At 41.0% G+C, this 22226-nt stretch overlaps 1 protein-coding gene across 1 annotated transcript; it reads left to right on the top strand.

The window, feature by feature from the left end:
* Positions 1 to 1386: 1386 nt before the first annotated feature.
* si:ch73-22a13.3 (inositol-trisphosphate 3-kinase A) lies at positions 1387 to 18057 on the top strand. The gene is made up of 7 exons (XM_034181864.1): positions 1387 to 2151; positions 5124 to 5208; positions 5663 to 5876; positions 8471 to 8675; positions 8773 to 8874; positions 17537 to 17608; positions 17785 to 18057. Exons 1-7 carry the CDS (start codon positions 1390 to 1392, stop codon positions 18025 to 18027), a joined length of 1683 nt encoding a protein of 560 aa, XP_034037755.1. The 5' UTR covers positions 1387 to 1389; the 3' UTR covers positions 18028 to 18057.
* The last annotated feature ends 4169 nt before the right edge of the window (positions 18058 to 22226 follow it).

The following is a 22226-nucleotide window of genomic DNA, read 5'->3' as shown; positions in this document are numbered from 1 at the left end:
GCTTGAGGATAGGAGACGCCCGTCCAGAACCGAGCCGGATCCCACATGGCCCTCACCGCCAACGGATCTGAAGATCGCTGATCACACCAAACACCAATCCCACAGATAAGGCAACACCCACAGGAAAACGGCTGCAAAGAAGTTCAGACTATTAGTCAGTGTTTTCGGTTTAGCAGAGAAAATTACCTCCAAGGTAGCTGATTTCTCGGCGAGGAGGTGGAGTTGCAGTCCGGCCTTTATGGTGATGGTGATGAGTTGAATGAGTGACAGCTGGTGCTGATGATGAGTGACAGCTGTCACTCCCACTGGCTCCGGCGCCCTCTCGTGCTTGAAGCCCGCACTCCAAGCAGGGCTACATCTGGTGGTGGTGGGCCAGCAGTACCTCCTCTTCAGCGGCCCACACAACACTGGGATTTGAACCGAGGATCTTCTGGTCTCAAGCCCAATGCCTTAACCACTAGACCATCACCTCCCAAATAAATCAAAAATATAAAAGCCAAGATGATGGGTTGCTTAAGTAATGGAACACTTTGGTATAATACCTGTAAATAATCAGTTTTATTGCCAGTTTTATTCAGACAACTCAGAGGATGGATACATGAACATTTCCAAGTCACTGAATATGTCTTGGATTTTATATCAATTACAAAGAAATACAAACAGTATGGCACTCTATGGTAAATCTGTGTGGAGTAGACAGTTCTCAAAAACTGAGTGACTGTGCAAGAAGAAGAAGAGTGAGGAAAGCCACCAAGACACCCAAAAGAAGTTACAGGCTTCTTTGGCTGTGATTGGAGAAATTGTGCACAGTGCATGTTTTTCATTTTGTATCACCAGTTATACAGCTTCATGATGAAAAAAAGAAGATGGGGGAGATAATTATTTTGGAACATATTTTGTCAGAAATTAATCACCATTTTAAAATAGTTACAAAATTAATGGTTGAAATATTTGTTGGCTATCATCACATGTTCCTCCACATACAAATAAATAAATAAATAAATAAAACAATATAAACCCAGCACATTCATGGTTGTTGACACTATCTGACACAGCGTCACTTCTCACATGCACATTACCTGTGCCACTGCTGGCAAAATTCCAGCAGCTGGTCCTGGTCACAGCTTTGGAAACTTATAGGTCACCGCATGCAAAACATGGCACCAGGACGCACAATGAGAGGATAGAGGACGGGTAACTGTCACACAGCAGTCAGTGCAACAGGCGATAAACACAGGTAAGATGATCCGGAGAACCTACTAAATAATCATACCTAACGAGTATTAAATGTGTTAACAGGATCATTTGTATAAAAGACGTATTTGAGTTTTTTAATGCATTGCGCTCTCACGGTGTAATAGTCTCTCCACGCTAGATAAAGAGATTAACATGGACACCGAGGTGATGGAGACGGACAACAAGCAAACTACAGACAATGACTTTTCTACAAGCACGTCAGAGGAGACGAACCAGCAGACATCAATCAGCCGAGAGGTTTTCGGAAGCTGCGGTCGGGTCAAAGTCAGGCCGAAACTCAGCTCAACAAAAAGCTTCCCTCCTTACAGTCAGCGTGTTGGAGGACTCGGCCAGGACCGAGAGTGGGACGAGAACCCTCAACCCAGCATCGCCTGCAATCCGAGTCCCAGCTGTGAAGACAGAAATGCTGAGGAGTTGAATACAGGCTGCACAGAGGAAGAGCTGCCAGCAACAAGGAGGATGAGGAGGAAGGAGAAGTTAGAGAGCAGCCACGAAGGTGACACAGACAGATGGAAAAGAGGGAAAATAAGTGTGAGAAGAAGCGTGGAAGAGACCGAAAGAAACAAGGGGTGTGACGAAACAGAGTGGGACAAGCCAAGAAAGGCAGACTGGAAACTGCACGGGGACTTAGATTCTGAGAGGGAAGCAAGGCATCCACAGAAGAAGACTTCTCTAAATTCGACAACAGAGGGAGAGGGTGAAGAGAACCACAGAGGGATGCGAGAAGAACGCTTAGAAAGCTATCAGCGGCCTTCCCCGCATCCCACTCTTTCCAAACTTTTTCACTCCTCTTCCAACTCCTCCTCGTCCTCCATCAGTCTCTCCTCGCCGGAGAGTGATGAGGTCTTCAGTGAGGCAGAGGACGCCAGCTCAAAGAGGAAGTCCTTCAGAAAGGTGAGGATCAAACTGATCTCCTCTGTGGCTGCACTTTACATTTTCATGTTTGACAGTCCTGCAGGCTGTCACAGCTTTCTGTTAAAGCAGCTTCAGAGTTATGTTCCCCACAGCGGAACATAACTCTGAAGGGTTTTTTTTTTTTTTTTTTTTTGGTGTTGTTGCCCCCCCCCCCCCCCCCCCCGTAACCATAGTGATTTGCATGGATTTGAAAGAGGACTTTCACCAGATCACATTTGAATGGTGTTTGCATGGCAGACAGCTACCACACATGTGAAAGTTCAGCCATGAAGACCTTTAAACGTGGGCACTAGTGCTTTTTAAAATGTCATCAAAAAATGTGTCAATTCTTGGATGTATTTTATAAGTGTTTTGGGATTTGGTAATGTTCAATTCAGCCTCAGGAAAATGATATAAAGACAGTCTCCTGCTGCATTTCAATCATTTGCAGCACAGTGCAAAAACCAAGATATATGAAGAAAGAAAACAAGCTCCATAAATAATGAAAATGGTAAATGGACTGCATTTATATAGCGCTTTTCCATTTGCATCAGATGCTCAAAGCGCTTTACAGTAATGCCTCACATTCACCCCAATGTCAGGGTGCTGCCACACAAGGCGCTCACTACACACAGGGATTAAGGATTAAGGACCTTGCCTAAGGGCTCTTAGTGATTTTCCAGTCAGGCTGGGATTAGAACCAAGGCTCACGAAGCTCATAAACATTAAATGAACAGTGCGAAGCATTGGAAAATAAAAATATATAGTTGTTACTTTTAAAACTAAATTCCTTTGGGGTGAACATGTCCCTGACCAAAGTAGTACATCTGGAGTTGGTCACCAGGTGCTGGAATGTGGCTGCACACTGCTAGAGGTTGGATTTGGATTTGTTATTGGGATGTGTAAGCCTGATCCCGTCAGATCTCAGAAGCTAAGCAGTGCGGGACCTGGTTAGTACTTGGATGGGAGACCTCTTGGAACTAGAGGTGGGCGATACCGGGAATTTTGGTATTGATCCGATACCAAGTAAATACAGGCCCAGTATCGGTGATGCCGATACCGATACTTTTTCATATTTAAGCTTCATAGAGCCAAATGATCCAGAAGACCTAGGATAGAATTTCACCAAACATTGTACGTGACAACAAAATACTTTATTTATCACAATCAATATTTTTGTTTAAAAAATATCACTCAACACGACTTAAAATCTCCTGAGGTAGAGGGCTGACTCGAGGAGAGCGCTGAGTGGGCGGGCCAGGCTGAGCCTACCTGCATGGCTGTTGGCTGGCGCTGCTGAGCCACGTGACGGCGCAACAACAAAAGACCAGAGGGGGGAGGGTGTGCTGCTCTTACAGACAGAGAGTAGACTTTGATGAATCGGCGTGCACAGCAGTCAGTGCGTGCGAGAGAGAAAAAAAGCTTGAGTATCGATCTTTTTACACGAGGATTGTTCAATATCAATACCAGCATTGGTATCGATATTATGATCAATCCACCCAGGCGCCCACTTCTACTTGGAACACCAGCAGCTGTGTGTGTTTCTCCAGGTAACACTGAAGTTGAATCAGGAAGGGCATCTGGCGTAAAACTTGTGCCAAATATCAATGCGGATCTGGTTGTATCCGCTGTGGCGACCCCGAACACAAATCAGGAGCAGCTGAATGGACAACAACATTGGGATGGGTTAAATGCAGAAGACAATTTTTGTTCTATGTATGTACAATGACAATAAAGGCTCTTCTTGTTTTGTTATTCATTGGTTGTTGTCTTACATATGTCGCTTTTGCGGAATTATTCATTATGTATTATGTTTTTAGTTACCTGAAAATATCTGTTCCTATTTTTAATAAAATGGAATATATTTATAATAATGAAGAAAAACAACAAAAACACATGCATAATGACTTTGGTGTTTAAAACTATATCAATTAATCTATTTTTTCCTATTTATCCATGTGAAATAAATGTTGTTGTCAAAAATAATGTTTCACACTAATGAAGTGAAAATATGCTTTATTATCATTATTATTAGGCCAATAGACTGTACAACTCCTCACTCAGAGGCAGGAGGAGTAACAGGAAGACAGAGGACAGGAATGAGAGGAATAATAGCAGCGAGTAAACCAGTATTGATCAGTATATCTGGTATTTATATTTCTGTATTTATATTGCAAACTATGTTGTTTTGTTTTTTTACTTTCACTTTTGATACTCTGTGTGCTTCTTACCCTGTGTGCTGCTATACAATGCTGCTGGAACCTGAGGGAGACTTCCCAAGGGATCAGTAAAGTTCTACCTAATGTAATCTAATATATTATTATTATTATTATTATTATTATCTAGCCAAGCAGCCATTTCAGTCCATTTTGAAATGTAACAAATGCAGCCCATGCAAACATTTAATCACAATTTTGAACAGCACATTGTCCATCTTTGATATGCACATTTTCTCTCTCTCGCTGTCTCTCTCTCTCTCACACACACACACATATTAAAGGAGCTCAGAAAAATGAATAACAATGTAATTTAAATCCCACTGCAACAATTATGACTATTTTGTGGTCATTCTAAACCCAAATTACAAAATTGAAAATCAAAGCCTTTTTTATTTATTTTTGATGAACTCTCACAGGCCACCCGCAGCACCTTCGTGGCCCATGAGAATTCTGAGTACAGGTTCAGCTTGTTGATCTGTTGAGGGTTTATTCTGCTGCTTGCCTGGAAAGGCTCATGTCACCATATAGAATGTACAATAATAACAGACAAAACTGTTTAACTATTAAGATTACCACCATAATTCAGTTTTGTGGAACTGTTGAGGTCAATCTCATCTCACCTCATTTCTTCACAACCACCTTCTGTGCACCTATTGCTGCTTGTTGTAAATTAAGAAAAAATATCTCAAATATCAATAAAGAAAGTGTCCACACTTAGCAACAGTCAAATCTGTCCTTCTTTTGTCTTGTCAGTGTCGCTCCTGGAAAACCTTTCTAACCATGATGCACTGGTCAGTGCGGTGGCAGAGCTCCTGGGTGCAGCTCGCTGGACATCAAGGCACGTGCGATACGTTAATTTCAATTTATTACATTTTACATAGCGCAAAATCAGAACAAAGGTGCCTCAAGGTGCTTCACACAAGCAAGGTCTAACCTTACCAACCCTAGAGCAAGCACAAGGATGACAGTGGTAAGGAAAAACTCCATCTGATGATTTGAGGAAGAAACCTCAAGCAGACCAGACTCAAAGGGGTGACCCTCTGTTTGGGCCATTCCGACAGTTACAAGGTTTTAACAAAGTTTTACAGCTTTACATCAAATTCAAATGTTCAAAAAAAAAAAAAAAAAAAAAAGCACTGATGCCATTTTCATAGCAACCAGGTGACAGAGTGTCAACTCGACCCACCTTAACCCAGATGCAAATGTACCGTGTTCGAAATGATGAAGTCTGATTACTACATTTTACCCCCTCACTGATTCATTCCATGCTTTCTGGTTGCTGTCATCTCCAGGTAACTTCCAGCTGAGTGAGGGAGGAGAGGTGCTGAAGCTGTATAGTGAAGCAGAAGCAAAATGCCTAGACTACCTCATGAGAGACCCATTGAGGCCGTTTGTCCCGCAGTACCACGGTTTGGTCACTAGGGGCGAGCATAGCTACATTCGCCTGGAGGACCTGCTGAGTGGCCTGAGGAGGCCAGTCATCATGGACTGCAAAATGGGAGTCAGGTGGGTTTGCAGAAAATAACAATTGCTATGAATAAAACATCACAATTATTAGAGCGTTTGATTGATAAAAAAATAATAATTAGTGGAGCTATTTCATGAAAGAGCTGGATGTGTAGTACACCCACACTGCAAAAACTGTCCCTCTCAAAATAAACCAAATAATCTGAAATCTAGCCAAATTGGCTTGTATTAGGCAAAATAAATAAATAAAATCTCTGTCTTAAAATAAGGAAAACAATCTTGTTCCTTTGCTTGGATGATTTGAGCTACATTGGCTTTCCTTGAAACTGGTTATATACAGCTTGATATTAGCTGGAAAACAAGAAAATGTGAGATACATTTTCCCAAAATAAGACATCTTTTCTTATGTAAAAATGCTTGACAAGATTATTTTGCTATTTAGACAAAAAAATTAGGTCAAAGTTTCTTTAAACAAGTCTTTTTTTTACTTTATTAGATATCAGTTTTTGCAGTGCATAGCAAAATCAGTTATTCTTGGATGGAATAAAATATTGATACTTTTGACAAGATACAGTAGTGTTCAGAATAACAGTAGTGCTATGTGACTAAAAAGATTAATCCAGGTTTTGAGTATATTTCTTATTGTTACATGGGAAACAAGGTACCAGTAGATTCAGTAGATTCTCACAAATCCAACAAGACCAAGCATTCATGATATTCACACTCTTAAGGCTATGAAATCGGGCTATTAGTAAAAAAAAAAAGTAGAAAAGGGGGCGTTCACAATAATAGTGTGGCATTCAGTCAGTGAGTTCATCAGTTTTGTGGAACAAACAGGTGTGAATCAGGTGTGCCCTATTTAAGGATGAAGCCAGCACCTGTTGAACATGCTTTTCTCTTTGAAAGCCTGAGGAAAATGGGACGTTCAAGACATTGTTCAGAAGAACAGCGTAGTTTGATTAAAAAGTTGATTGGAGAGGGGAAAACTTATACGCAGGTGCAAAATATTATAGGCTGTTCATCTACAATAATCTTCAATGCTTTAAAATGGACAAAAAAACAGTGACGCATGGAAGAAAACAGAAAACAACCATCAAAATGGATAGAAGAATAACCAGAATGGCAAAAGCTCACCCATTGATCAGCTCCAGGATGATCAAAGACAGTCTGGAGTTACCTGTAAGTGCTGAGACAGTTAGAAGATGCCTGTGTGAAGCTAATTTATTTGCAAGAATCCCCCGCAAAGTCCCTCTGTTAAATAAAAGACGTGCAGAAGAGGTTACAATTTGCCAAAGAACACATCAACTGGCCTAAAGAGAAATGGAGGAATATTTGTGGACTGATGAGTAAAGTTGTTCTTTTTGGGTCCAAGGGCCACAGACAGTTTGTGAGACAACCCCCAAACTCTGAATTCAAGCCACAGTTCACAGTGAAGACAGTGAAGCATGGTGGTGCAAGCATCATGATTTGGGCATGTTTCTCCTACTATGGTGTTGGGCCTATCGCATACCAGGTATCATGGATCAGCATGGATATGTCAAAATACTTGAAGAGGTCATGTTGCCTTATGCTGAAGAGGACATGCCCTTGAAATGGGTGTTTCAACAAGACAATGACCCCAAGCACACTAGTAAGTAAGTCCCTTCGGCTGCTTCCTTGTTTGCACTCGGGATCGCCACAGCAAATCCAAGGTGGATCTGCATGTTGAATTGGCAAAGGTTTTACGTCGGATGCCCTTCCTGACGCAACTCCACATTACATGGCAGGGGTGGGATTTGAACTCGGAACCTTCTGCACTGAAACCAAGCGCATTAACCACTTGGCCACCACCCCTACGAGCAAAATCTTGGTTCCAAACCAACAAAATTAATGCCTCACAGATGTGAAGAAATCATGAAAAACTGTGGTTATACAACTTAATACTAGTTTAGTGAAAAAGCAGTTTGAACATAATAGTTTTGAGTTTGTAGCATCAACAGCAGATGCTACTATTATTGTGAACAGCCCCTTTTCTACTTTTTTTTTACTAATAGCCCAATTTCATAGCCTTAAGAGTGTGAATATCATGAATGCTTGGTCTTGTTGGATTTGTGAGAATCTACTGAATCTACTGATACCTTGTTTCCCATGTAACAATAAGAAATATACTCAAAACCTGGATTAATCTTTTTAGTCACATAGCACTACTATTATTCTGAACACTACTGTAAATACTCTCATGAATTACCATCATATCTCACATTCCATTGCTTGTGACTGTGAATCTGACATCATATGGGTAAAACTAAATGTAGCGTGTAAAATGAACAACGCAGATAAGATGGTATGGAGACAAAGTCATAGAGGTGAGCTTAAGATGTTTTCAATGTATGCAGAAGAGGGATGCAGGGTATATAGGAAGAAGGATGATGACAGAGCCACGAGGCACAGAGAGAAGAGGGAGGCCACAGATGAGGTTAACAAATGAGGTAGAGGAGGACGTGCAGGTGGTTGTGAGACAGAAGAAGATGCAGAGGACAGGGTGAGATGAAGACTTGGTGTGATTTTTGTGTACCATCTACCTGGGCTTAGTACAGTCGAAATGTATTTTAGTTTTGCCGTGTAGCAGCATTTTTCTGTATGACAAACTGCAGAACATACCAAGAGGAGGAACTGTTAAAGGCACGAAACAAAGCCACACTGCGAAGCGACATGTACTACAAGATGATGAAACTAGATCCGACAGCGCCATCAGCAGAGGAACACACACAGAAGGGGGTAACCAAGTGGCGCTACCTTCAGTGGAGGGACACAACCACTTCAACATCTACGCTGGGCGTCAGGATTGAGGCCATCATGGTAGGGAAAGGCCAGGAAATAGACTCACAACTCATAACACAAAGCATCCAACAATCATCGTGCCGTGTGTTATTGTCTTGTTTTCCCTGTGAATCAGATGGAGGATGGAAGTGTCCAACGGGACTTTAGGAAAATTCTGACTTTAGCGCAGATCACAGAGGCTTTGCTGTTCTTCACTGGGAGTCAGCTGCACATCCTGGTAAGTTCTGTTGTGGAGACACTTACAGTGGGGCAAAAAAGTATTTAGTCAGCCCCTGATTGTGCAAGTTCTCCTACTTAGAATGATGAGAGAGGTCTGTAATTTTCAACATAGGTACACTTCAACTATGAGAGACAAAATGAGAAAAAAAAATCCAGGAAATCACATTGTAGGATTTTTAAATAATGTATTTGTAAATTATGGTGGAAAATAAGTACTTGGTCAATAATAAAAATTTAACTCAATACTTTGTAACATAATCTTTGTTGGCAATGACAGAGATCAAACATTTCCTGTAAGTCTTCACCAGGTTTACACACACTGTAGCTGGTATTTTGGCCCATTCCTCCATGCAGATTGTTGTGAAAGTGTCGTGACACGGACCCACAACAGGGGGCGTTAATGAACGGACAATGGATAAGCCAAAAGTAACAATTTAATGTTGTGAATCGCACAATGACGTACAGACAATAACAATATGGTGACTGTCAATCATACACCAGGTGACGTGTGGGCAGGCTCGACGATAGAAGACGCCTGGTGAGAGAAGAGCCGGATCCCACACAGCTTCCACCGCCAACGGAGCTGAAGAACACCGGAGCCGCCAAGCCCTGTGCCCCAGGTGGCCGCTGTCTTCAGCAGTCAGACCCCTTACTGCTGAATGGTAGCTGATTTCTCGGCGGAGGTGGAGTCGCAGTCCGGCCTTTATGGAGATGGTGATGAGTTGACTGAGTGACAGCTGGTGCTGATGAGGAGTGACAGCTGTCACTCCCAGTGGCTCCGGCGCCCTCTGGTGCTTGAAGCCCGCACTCCAAGCAGGGCGCCATCTGGTGGTGGTGGGCCAGCAGTACCTCCTCTTCAGCAGCCCACACAACACAGCTCTCCTCTAGAGCAGTGATGTTTTGGGGCTGTCGCTGGGCAACATGGAATTTCAACTCCCTCAACAAATTTTGTATGGGGTTGAGGTCTGGAGACTGGCTTGTCCACTCCAGGACCTTGAAATGCTTTTTACGGAGCCACTCCTTTGTTGCCCGAGCGGTGTGTTTGGGATCATTGTCACGCTGGAAGACCCAGCCATGTTGCATTGTCAATGCTCTCACTGATGGAAGGAGGTTTTTGCTTAAAATCTCACGATACATGGCCCCGTTCATTCTTTCCTTAACACCGATCAGTCATCCTGTCCCCTTTGCAGAAAAACAGCCCCAAAACATGTTTCCACCCCCATGCTTCACAGTAGATATGGTGTTCTTGGAATGCAACTCAGCATTTTTCTTCCTCCAAACACGACAAGTTGAGTTTTTACCAAAATGTTCTATTTTTGGTTTCATCTGACCACATGATATTTTCCCGGTCCTCTTCTGTATCATCCATATGCTCTCTGGCAAACTTCAGATGGGCCTGGACATGTACTGGCTTAAGCAGGGGGACACACCTGGCACTGCAGGATTTGAGTCCCTCTCTGTGTAGTGTGTAGCCTTTGTTACTTTGGTCCCAGCTCTCTGCAGGTCATTCACCAGGTCCATCCATGTAGTTCTGGGATTTTTGTTCACCGTTCTCATGATCATTCTGACCCCACGGGATGACATCTTGCATGGAGCCCCAGATAGAGGGAGATTATCAATGGTCTTGTATGTCTTCCATTTTCTTACAATTGCTCCCACAGTTGATTTATTCACATCAACCTGCTTGACTATTGTAGACTCACTCTTCCCAGCCTGGTGCAGGTCTACAATTTTCTTCCTGGTGTCCTTCGACAGCTCTTTGGTCTTGGTCATGGTTGAGTTTGGAGTCTGACTGTTTGAGGCTGTGGATAGGTGTCTTTATACAGATAACGTGTTCCAACAGATGCCATTAATACAGGTAACAGGTGGAGGACAGAAGAGCTTCTTAAAGAAGTAGTTACAGGTCTGTGAGAGCCAGAAATCTTGCTTGTTTATGGGTGACCAAATACTTATTTTCCACCATAATTTACAAATAAATTCTTTAAAAATCCTACAATGTGATTTTCTGGATTTTTTTTTCTCATTTTGTCTCTCATAATAGAAGTGTACCTATGTTGAAAATTACAGACCGCTCTCATCTTTCTAAGTAGGAGAACTTGCACAATCAGGGGCTGACTAAATACTTTTTGGCCCCACTGTAACATAACACCTGTTCAAATTTATACAAATAAATGAGCCTCTTCCAGTACAATGATGTTGGTGGCACCAAATTTATCAGGTCCAGGCACTCTGTGGATTTCCAAAAAATAAAACAACACGAACTGCTGAATGGCCTGCCTGTAGCTACGCTGGTCTGCTCAAAAAGGACTTCACGCTCCTTACTGATGTCCACAGACATTTATTTCTTTATTCAGCTCGTGTAACAGCCATGGAACAACCGTGGGTAACACCCGTGGAACACCGTGAAAACTAAAAGGACAAAATGCTACATTTAAACTCATATTCATAGACATTAAACCTAAATTACACATTTCGGCTGTAACAAGACAAAACAGCATTAGAAAATAACTTTTACTGTGTGCGCCTGTTTGACCAGCAGTAGAATGACACCATAAGCAGATTCTGTGTCTTTATCTGAGTTTTACGTGCTGCTCTGACTTTCCTTGTCCTTTTTCTCTCCCGCTCTACACATATGCCCTTCCGGGTTGTGCAATTACGTGGCTTATTTCCTCTTCAGCACAGGTAATTTCAAAATAAAATAAACATCTTAAGCTGTAAAGCCGTGTTACACATAGCCTTAAATAATCGTGCAATTATTCACCAAAATGAACAAAGGAAATTTTGTATCATATTCCTGTTGTCGTGGTAACCTATATACAATTCATTTTGGCGTCAGTTACACTGCCATATTTTTGGCATGCAAAGCTATGCATCATACGATCCTAGTCTAATCATATTATCAACTCACCAGGGGTATCTGTGGTTTAAGTATCAAGTAGTGGTGGTAAAATGGGTTTATTTTATGGACTCAGATTACTCTGAATCACTCAGTAACGTGATCCAGTTCACTTGAGCCAATGCTGTTGCCCCCCCACACCCTGCCAAAAAACAAACAAACAAACAAACAAACAAACAAACACTGTCACTGTGGAGTCACCCATGGTAAGGATCCACATACCCTTTATTAGGTCACAAACATTTATTTTAAAATTCCACACACCAAAAAAGCAAACCCAAATTAAACACAAGAAACAACAAATTGAACAAAAATGTAAAATGTGCAAATCAGTTATAAGTTAACCAAAATTTAAATATACACTCAACAAAAATATAAACGCAACACTTTTGGTTTTGCTCCCATTTTGTATGAGATGAACTCAAAGATCTAAAACTTTTTCCACATACACAATATCACCATTTCCCTCAAATATTGTTCACAAACCAGTCTAAATCTGTGATAGTGAGCACTTCTCCTTTGCTGAGATAATCCATCCCACCTCACAGGTGTGCCATATCAAGATGCAGATTAGACACCATGATTAGTGCAAGGTGTGCCTTAGACTGCCCACAATAAAAGGCCACTCTGAAAGGTGCAGTTTTATCACACAGCACAATGCCACAGATGTCGCAAGATTTGAGGGAGCGTGCAATTGGCATGCTGACAACAGGAATGTCAACCAGAGCTGTTGCTCGTGTATTGAATGTTCATTTCTCTACCATAAGTCGTCTCCAAAGGCGTTTCAGAGAATTTGGCAGTACATCCAACCAGCCTCACAACCGCAGACCACGTGTAACCACACCATCCCAGGACCTCCACATCCAGCATGTTCACCTCCAAGATCGTCTGAGACCAGCCACTCGGACAGTTGCTGAAACAATCGGTTTGCATAACCAAAGAATTTCTGCACAAACTGTCAGAAACCGTCTCAGGGAAGCTCATCTGCATGCTCGTTGTCCTCATCGGGGTCTCGACCTGACTCCAGTTCATCGTCGTAACTGACTTGAGTGGGCAAATGCTCACATTCGCTGGCATTTGGCACGTTGGAGAGGTGTTCTCTTCACGGATGAATCCCGGTTCACACTGTCCAGGGCAGATGGCAGACAGCGTGTGTGGCGTCATGTGGGTGAGCGGTTTTCTGATGTCAGTGTTGTGGATCGAGTGGCCCATGGTGGCGGTGGGGTTATGGTATGGGCAGGCTTCTGTTATGGACGAAGAACACAGGTGCATTTTATTGATGGCATTTTGAATGCACAGAGATACCGTGACGAGATCCTGAGGCCCATTGTTGTGCCATACATCCAAGAACATCACCTCATGTTGCAGCAGGATAATGCACGGCCCCGTGTTGCAAGGATCTGTACACAATTCTTGGAAGCTGAAAATGTCCCAGTTCTTGCATGGCCGGCATACTCACCGGACATGTCACCCATTGAGCATGTTTGGGATGCTCTGGACCGGCGTATACGACAGCGTGTACCAGTTCCTGCCAATATCCAGCAACTTCACACAGCCATTGAAGAGGAGTGGACCAACATTCCACAGGCCACAATTGACAACCTGATCAACTCTATGTGAAGGAGATGTGTTGCACTGCATGAGGCAAATGGTGGTCACACCAGATACTGACTGGTATCCCCCCCCCCCCAATAAAACAAAACTGCACCTTTCAGAGTGGCCTTTTATTGTGGGCAGTCTAAGGCACACCTGTGCACTAATCATGGTGTCTAATCAGCATCTTGGTATGGCACACCTGTGAGGTGGGATGGATTATCTCAGCAAAGGAGAAGTGCTCACTATCACAGATTTAGACTGGTTTGTGAACAATATTTGAGGGAAATGGTGATATTGTGTATGTGGAAAAAGTTTTAGATCTTTGAGTTCATCTCATACAAATGGGAGCAAAACCAAAAGTGTTGCGTTTATATTTTTGTTGAGTGTATTAAATGTAGAACAACCAAATAGAACCAAAAAAATGCAAAAGTGATGTAAGTTGAATATCTAAAAATACAATAGAAATATAAAAATAGCAAGAAATGCAACAAAAATGCAAGTGTACAAATTAGAATATAGACTAAGCATTTTAAACACCTCTACAAACAAACAACCAAAATGAACAAAAATGGAAAATGTGCAAAAAGTATATAATTACGTACATATACAAAAATGCATGCAAAATGCATACAAAAATGTGCAACAATTACACATTATTTATGTATAAATAAGTGTTCCACCTATATGTGGAATTTAACAAAGCCAACTCATATCAGGCACTTTGGATGTACTGAGGGCTGCTTCTGTTAGTGATGATTTGCTCAGTTTAGAAAAAAAAAACATGCTCCATAGTACTGATATTAATCATCATCATCATCATCATGGCATGTACATAAAATATATCAGCCACATAACAAATACCAGTGTGTTTAACCACTTGTTTACTGCAGTATTTTACTCAATACTTTGATTCGCTGACTGGAGTGAAGTCAGTGAGTCCGTTGTCGTTCCGTGAGTCCGTTGTCGTTCCGTGAGTCCGTTGTCGTTCCGTGAGTCCGTTGTCGTTCCGTGAGTCCGTTGTCTTCCGTGAGTCCGTTGTTGTTCTGTGAGTCCGTTGTTGTTCCGTGAGTCCGTTGTCTTCCGTGAGTCCGTTGTCTTCCGTGAGTCCGCTGTCTTTCCGTGAGTCCGCTGTCTTTCTGTGAGTCCGTTGTTGTTCCGTGAGTCCGTTGTTGTCTTCCGTGAGTCCGTTGTCTTTCTGTGAGTCCGCTGTCTTTCTGTGAGTCCGCTGTCTTTCTAAGTCGGCTGTCTTTCTGTGAGTCCGCTGTCTTTCCGTGAGTCCACTGATTCGTCTTAATTACTTAACAGCAGCCAACCACAGGACTCACTGGATTCCTGTTAATGGAGACCTCAGAATCGTGATTCCTGATTCAATATGAAGACTGGAATCATTAACTCGGGTGATTCAGGAACCGACCAGCTCTAGTGTCAAGTATCCAACATGTATTGTTAAAGAGTGACGCTCACAAAATAACCATCTTTATCTTCAACAACAACCCTGAAATCTGTTGTTTTCTACTTCCTAAAAGGTGCCAGTTGTGTAGGTATCGTGTCCACAAAATATTGTTGTTATTGAGTTCACAAGAGAAATGACCTAATCCTCATTCATATTCAAATATATCTGCTATCCAGGGCTACCTACATTGTAAGGAGCACCTGTGTACCACATATCGTTGAATTATCATGTTCAAAAGGTGTCTAGGCACAAACATAAGCATGTTAGAGTACATAATGTCCCACTTGATTTGTACATAATGGCTGCGCATTTAACAAAAAGTATTGTATCAGTTCAATTCTAAACTGATTTCCTCACTTGTTTCTGTTATGTCTGCCACTTTATGTTGTTTCCTGACTTTATTACAGACATGCATTTGTGCATGTGGGGGTATTGTCTTCCATCCTGTGTGTCTGCCCCGATGTGAACAAAATAACTTGAAGAGCTTTGATCCGGCTTGGATCAAATTTAGTGAAACACCTGAGGCTCAGCCAAGGATAAACTGACTTGATTTTTAAAAATATTGGTGAAAGTTCAAGGTCACAGGCCCAAAAATTCTTACTATACTATATGTCACGAATATTTAGGATGGCTATTTCAAGGACATGGTTAAATAAACACCTATATTACTATTAAACACTGATATGGAGCCAAAGAAGGTTATAATTATTCAGCTGAAAGTCTTAAACCAGTGTGGAGTAAATACAGTGGAATAACTGCTTGTTGCCCAGAGTTAAAGTGGTTCAAATAAGGAAAGAATTGAGCAAATGTCAAGGCAACACAGTAAGGCCAAAGATACATACAGTGATGTGAAAAGGTTCATGCACTCTTGAGCTTTTTTTTAAACCTGTTTCAATTTTTGATGACATCAAAAACAAAACAAACAAACAAAAAAAGTATTTCAGGTGTTTTATGCTAAAATTTCTAAAATTACACCCTTTAAACGCACAGTGAAAAGTAATCTCTAGATGATGAATTCAAAGAAAAAACTAGAGCACCGCGCTCATAGAGCACAAACCTCCGCCAGTACTAGTTTCCAATTCCACAAATTTTTACCTTGGAAGAAATTTTCAAGGTCAAAGTCCTGTTAGAAGTGGCTTTTCATAAACAAAATATAGATCAAAAGGTCTTTTCAGTGTTAAAAAGAATCAAATATCCACTAAATCGACAAAATGTATCAGATGTGGATCAAACTTTGTTCATTGAGACTGTCAGTTTGCATCTCATTGTCACAAATGAGTGATTGAGGCACTTTTGAGAAACGATGCAAAATGTACAACAAATGGGTTTTCAATATTAAATTTAAATGTCCACAAAATGCACAATCTGGATCAGATCCGGATCAAACTTTGTCAGGCGATAGTGAGTGTCAGGCTGCACCTCACTTTCAAATATGACAGTGATTGGGGCACTTTTGTTTAAGATATAATGTAAAATAGACATTAATGGGGTTTTCAATGTTAAATTTAAATGGCCACAAAATCTGTAATCTGGATCAGATCCGATCAAACTTTTGTCAGTCGATAAAGGATACCATCCTACATAATGCTCTCAAATACAAAATTAATTTTATCTTTTGTGATAGAGTTATGAATTTTTGAAAATTTGTTCAATGTTGGGCTGCCGCCATGACAAACACCAACAACTGTCTGGCCACACCTCATCCCTGATCTCCCTCGGGATGCAGAAGCCTCTTTAGAGGTGTGAGTTGAAGTCCATTTGGATAGGTTTTTCCACAAATGTTCCTAGAAAACCCTCATAATGCATTTAGAGGTCTGAGTCGGTTCAGTGGCTTACCTCACCATCTGACCCTAGCCATCACCAGGTGATGATCAGTTGGCAGCAGCGCCCCTCTCTTCAGCTAAGTTTCCAAGACACATGGTCAGAGGACTGATGGTCACGATAACAAAACTTGTCATTGACCTTATATCCAGGGTGTTCTGGTACCAAGCATACATATGAAGACCCTTGTGCTTGAACAAGGTGTCTCTTATGGACAGTCCATGATCAGCACAGAAGTCCAACAAAAATAAACCACTCACATTTAGATCAGGGGGTCATTCATCTTAATCACTCCACTCTATATTTCTCCATCATTGCCAATGTGAGCACTGAAGCCAGGGACTTGGGAGTATCCCCACACCTGCCCAGCACCTCTCACCCTGGATAACTCTGGAGAAACAGAATCCAGCCCCTCTCCAGGAGTTTGATTTCAGAGCCTATGCTATGTGCAGAAGTGAGCCCAATTATTTTTAGTTGGTATGGCTCAGCCTCCAGCACAAGCTCAGGTTCCTTACCCACCAGAGAGGAGACGTTCCATGTTCCAAGAGTCAAGTACCATAACCATGGAGTGTCAGAACATGTGGGCATTTGTCCCCATCTACTGCTCGTAGAACAGTGCACAAGACCCTTTACTCTCTCCTTGTGGGTGGTGAGCCCATGGCTGTAGACCCAGCCACCAGGCACTTGCCTGCAAGCTTCCCCACCAGGTCTGGTTCCAGGAGTAGGCCCAGGTTTCCCCGGTCTGAGTGCGGTGACTCCATCCTAATTTGTGAACTTCATTAAGGATCTTTCTGGTGTTACTTTGTCTATCTAATTTGCATGAATTGTGTAAAACATGATTTGTTCAGTTATTGAAATATAATGAATTCCTTTCGCTCTTTTGACTCATTTCAGAAAGCTTACCATTCTAGACTACTGGCCCTGAGTGATGCATTAATAAATTCAGCATTCTTCAAAACCCATGAGGTTGGTCTACGATTTGTGCATTTATTAGGTTTTCAATTAAAGCTGCACCTAAAAGGACATAGTGAAATCATACCAAGTCAACAGATCCATGAACAAATATTTAATTAACTCTGTCCATATTCACTGGTACATATTCTTATAATTAACACATATATACATTTGATCTTTCTGACCAGGTGATTGGTAGTTCGCTTCTCTTCGTGCATGACCACAGCAGCAAAGCAAGTGTCTGGATGATAGACTTTGGGAAGACGACCCCTGTGCCCGATGTCACTGAGATCCGACATGACATCCCCTGGTCCGAGGGCAGCATGGAGGACGGGTACCTCATTGGTCTGACCTCCCTCACCACTTCTCTGGACAAGGCCATCAGTGTGGCAGCTGTGGAGGAGACGAGAATGTTTAATGCTGTGGACTGATGAATCACTGTAGTGAAATGTTGTGGTCATAGACACTAACAACAGCATGTGTGGGATCAGGTGAACTAAACTACTGCCATAAACTTAAAACTACCACAGTTCAATTCAGTTTATTTATACAGTGCCAAATCACAACATACGTCACCCCAAGGCACTTCAATCAATCAATCAATCAATTTTTTTATATAGCGCCAAATCACAACAAACAGTTGCCCCACTTCACAAGAGTACAATCTAACCTTACCCACCCCCTGAGAAAACAGAAGGGCAACAGTGGTCAGGAAAAACTCAGTATTTTTTAAATTCAGGAAGAAACCTCAACCAGATCAGACTCAGTGGGGTGACCATATGCTTTGTCCATACTAACAATAACAAAATAACAAATCAGCAAAGCACAACAAAGAATTGCCAAACATGCAAAGACAGAAATGTTGTAGCTAAACAATCATATACATACAGAATCCAGTGGTCGCAACAAACAATGGCTCAAAGCCATCCAAATGGCAGAGAGACTCAGCAAATGGGAAACAACCGACGAGTCAGTTTCCAAGCAGGAATCCAGCAGGAACACCCCCAGAACTCACCATCCAGTGTCTTCCTGAGAGTTCCCTGTAGATCCCACTTGCTTGACTCATTGAATAAACTCACAGGTTCAGATGTATAGTTGATAGATGGACTGGAGGATCAATGAAGTCCAGTGGTTTTTTTTTGCAGCTAATATCACCTTGGTTTATTACAGGAACCACAGATAAAAGATTTAAATATGGAGAAACTTGCCTTCAGCTGTTGATGAATACAGATTATTATTATTATATATAATATTATTAATATTATAATATTATAATTACAGATACTGCTGTTGCACCCCCACCCACACACACACACAGAGGGGTTTTAACTTTATATATATAAATTAATGAGCACTTTCATTTAATTGTATGTATGAGCATGCATACTCGAGAAACACCTCCGTTGGAAGCCTTAAGGACAAGTTGGAACATGCCCTGCTGTTAAACAATTTCTCAGATACTCACTCAACTGAAAGCCACCAAAAGGTGCCTGGATTTTACAAATGGTTATCAACACGGAGGTGTTTTTCCTGTGGCGGGCACTGCGAGCCGACGCGCCAATCCGTCCGCACATCTTTCATTAAAAAAAATCTTTAACAGTGGAATGTCCGGATAAACTGCTGATTCCGAGCTCTTCTGAATCTTCTCTGTTCTCTCACGACGTCCTGGGTCAACAGAGGCTTAAATTTGGAGGTTTTCAGCTTGAAACAGGATGACGACATCGCCTCGGAGCGCTGCGCGACGCCCTGCTCCATCGGAAGTCCTTACAGCGATAGAAACAATCCAAAATCTCTCATCAGCCATTAAAATTTACACCGAAAACCAGCTGAATTTCTCGAATGATGTCCACTCGGATGTGCCTCACAGCTTTTGAAAAAATTTTGATCAAACACAGCGCCAGTCTCTCAGCAACTTCTCAGACAATCAATCAATCAATCAATTTTTTTTTTTATATAGCGCCAAATCACAACAAACAGTTGCCCCAAGGCGCTTTATATTGTAAGGCAAGGCCATACAATAATGATGTAAAACCCCAACGGTCAAAACGACCCCCTGTGAGCAAGCACAAGCTACAGTCCACAAACGTCAGATTTGTTGTTCTGAATAGTGTGGGAATATTTGATTAAAATTTAAAGAAAATCTGAGACAAAGTGCGTGAGGCCCCTCAAATATTTGTTGAATTGACATGGAATGACCCCCATACAAAAGAGTTGAACTTGTGAAGACATCACTTATCTCAGCAGTGACATTCAAACTGAGTTTTTTCTTGAATCAGGATGTTTGCATGGGATATAAACCAGTTCAGCAGGCATGTCTGACAGAACAAGCAGGGGTCAAGATATGTACTTCTGTTACATATTTCATCTAGCTCTAAAAACTGCCATTTCAGGGAAGATTTAGCATACTAGGGGAGTGGCTATGTACACTGACATTAAATTGTGTTAATTTCAGGATGGTTTACATGAAATCCTAATCATATTTCACCAGAAAATAATTGTTAATCAAATAATAATGATAATTAAACATCTTTATTTTGGATATCCTGGCTAGCCCCAGGATACAGACACACAGAATGGACACAGAGTCTATTTACAGCAGTGTCCTCCTCATACATTTCACATTCATATGTTTTATTCACACGTCTAATGACAGCATGTTTTGGTGACAGGAGAAAACCAGAGCACCCAGGTGACACCCATGCAGACATGGGAAAAGCATGCAAACTGAGCATTGGTGGATATGAACCACAAACCTTCTTGCTGTGAGTCAAGAATGCATTTTAAATGGTAAATGTCAACATTTTGATGAAATAAGATTTTGCACTATATAATAAAAATAAAAGTATATGAACAAACAAAATATAGTAGAGTGACAAACTGTAAACATTCAATAATAAATTGTAATATTATTGTAAAGGATAAAAGAAACAGAAAAATATCAGATTTAAAGATCAAATGTGACATTAGAGCACGAAAGTGGTCATTCATTAAAAAAATGGTATAAACACAAGCTACTAAACACTAACAGGCAAATTATTTTCTTAAATCAGAATATTAACAAAATAACAGAAATTGTGTCAATATTTTTTATTTATTTTACCTAAAAGTTTATTATGTATTTTTTGAATGGGATGTTTTTGAAATGATTCATCCACCAGGCGGCGTCTTTGTGACCGCGGTTAGGTTAGTTTGAGAAGTAAACTTGTTTCACAGCTCTTACTTTAGATACTTTCGCTGTTGTTTCGAAGTGCACAGGGAAAAATAATCGGGAGACGCACAGAAAAAAACAACAATTGCGAACACAAGCGGTCGCTGATTTAGGGACCATCGAACAATTACGTGTCAACTAAAAAAAAACGTGGAATCTTGACAACGTCTCATCTCTTGCATTAACATAACAACTAAACAATGTCATTCACTTACCTAGAAAAGAGCACGTGTACAAAAAAAAAAAAAAAAAAAAATGCTCTTTGGAATGCTTGACAAAATATATTTTCTTGATATTGATATATTCCCCTACGTTTCCAAATGAGAAATGTATTCCCATGTATATTCAAATTAAATGCAAGTTCTTCAGTGTGTCTGATCTTATATGTCACGCTTGCTTAATTTAGGTCAGATATCTCAATGATAAAGTTTTGAAATTCTATTCATGTCATAAAATGGGCATTTGTATGTATGTATGTATGAATTATTATTATTATTATTATTTTTTTTTTTTAGTCCTGGGGCCAGGTTTATTATCGGATTTGTCCAGGACCTTTTTTTTGTAAAAAATCTTGACATGATGGGCAAATATGTAACCTGGGCTGAACTTCCATTTACATCATAGAACCTGATCAACTTTAATGTCATCCACTTCAAAGTGGCCACCTTTCAGAACCTTTATTCATTGGAAGATTTCAAGAATCAAGGGCAAATATGGATCCTGGACCTAACTTTTTCAGTTACTTCTCAATAGTTTTTACAATTTTCATCCAAGCACAAGGAAACTTGCTTTATTTTAATCTTGGGCCATATCCTCGACCTTGCACTAACTTTTTTTTTGTTAAAAAATCCCAACATCGGGGTTAAATAGGGCACCAGAGGCCCCAAATTTCATGTTTTTTCTCAATAGCTTTTTCAAATGTCAACCTATTTCTGGGGAAATTGCTTTAATTTAATCTAGGGACATGTTCTCACCTTGTACGAGCTTTCTTTTTGGGGAAAAATCTCAACATCAGGGTTAAATAAGGCGCCAGAGGCCCAAATTTCAGGTTTTTTCTCAATAGATTTTCCAAATGTCAACCTATTTCAGGGGAAATTGCTTTAATTCAATCTGGGGCCATATCCTCACCTTGCACGAGCTTTCTTTTTGGGGAAAACTCCCAACATCAGGGTTAAATAAGGAGCCAGAGGCCCAAATTTCAGGTTTTTTCAAAATAGCTTTTTCAAATGTCAACCTATTTCTGGGGAAATTGCTTTAATTTAATCTGGGGCCATATCCTCATAAAAAAAGCTGTCAAACAACAGCATATGTTGAGACTTGTACAAAATATCATTAGCAACAGCATACTCAGAACAAATATCCACTAGCCTTTGAACGCCCTTCACACAAGGAGCAAAAACACCCTACATCAAGTTATTTAGA

The sequence above is a fragment of the Thalassophryne amazonica genome, chromosome 11 (assembly GCF_902500255.1).
Source record: "Thalassophryne amazonica chromosome 11, fThaAma1.1, whole genome shotgun sequence".
In the NCBI taxonomy this organism is placed as follows: domain Eukaryota; kingdom Metazoa; phylum Chordata; class Actinopteri; order Batrachoidiformes; family Batrachoididae; genus Thalassophryne; species Thalassophryne amazonica.
This window is presented reverse-complemented; position numbering and strand designations above follow the sequence as displayed.

Excerpts from the sequence above, each read along its gene's own strand:
- si:ch73-22a13.3 (XM_034181864.1), top strand. The coding sequence starts at position 1,390 with ATGGACACCGAGGTGATGGAGACGGACAACAAGCAAACTACAGACAAT. Across the intron at positions 5,209-5,662 it reads GCAGCTCGCTGGACATCAAG|GTAACTTCCAGCTGAGTGAG; the intron begins GCACGTGCGATA and ends TGTCATCTCCAG. Across the intron at positions 8,676-8,772 it reads TCAGGATTGAGGCCATCATG|ATGGAGGATGGAAGTGTCCA; the intron begins GTAGGGAAAGGC and ends CCTGTGAATCAG.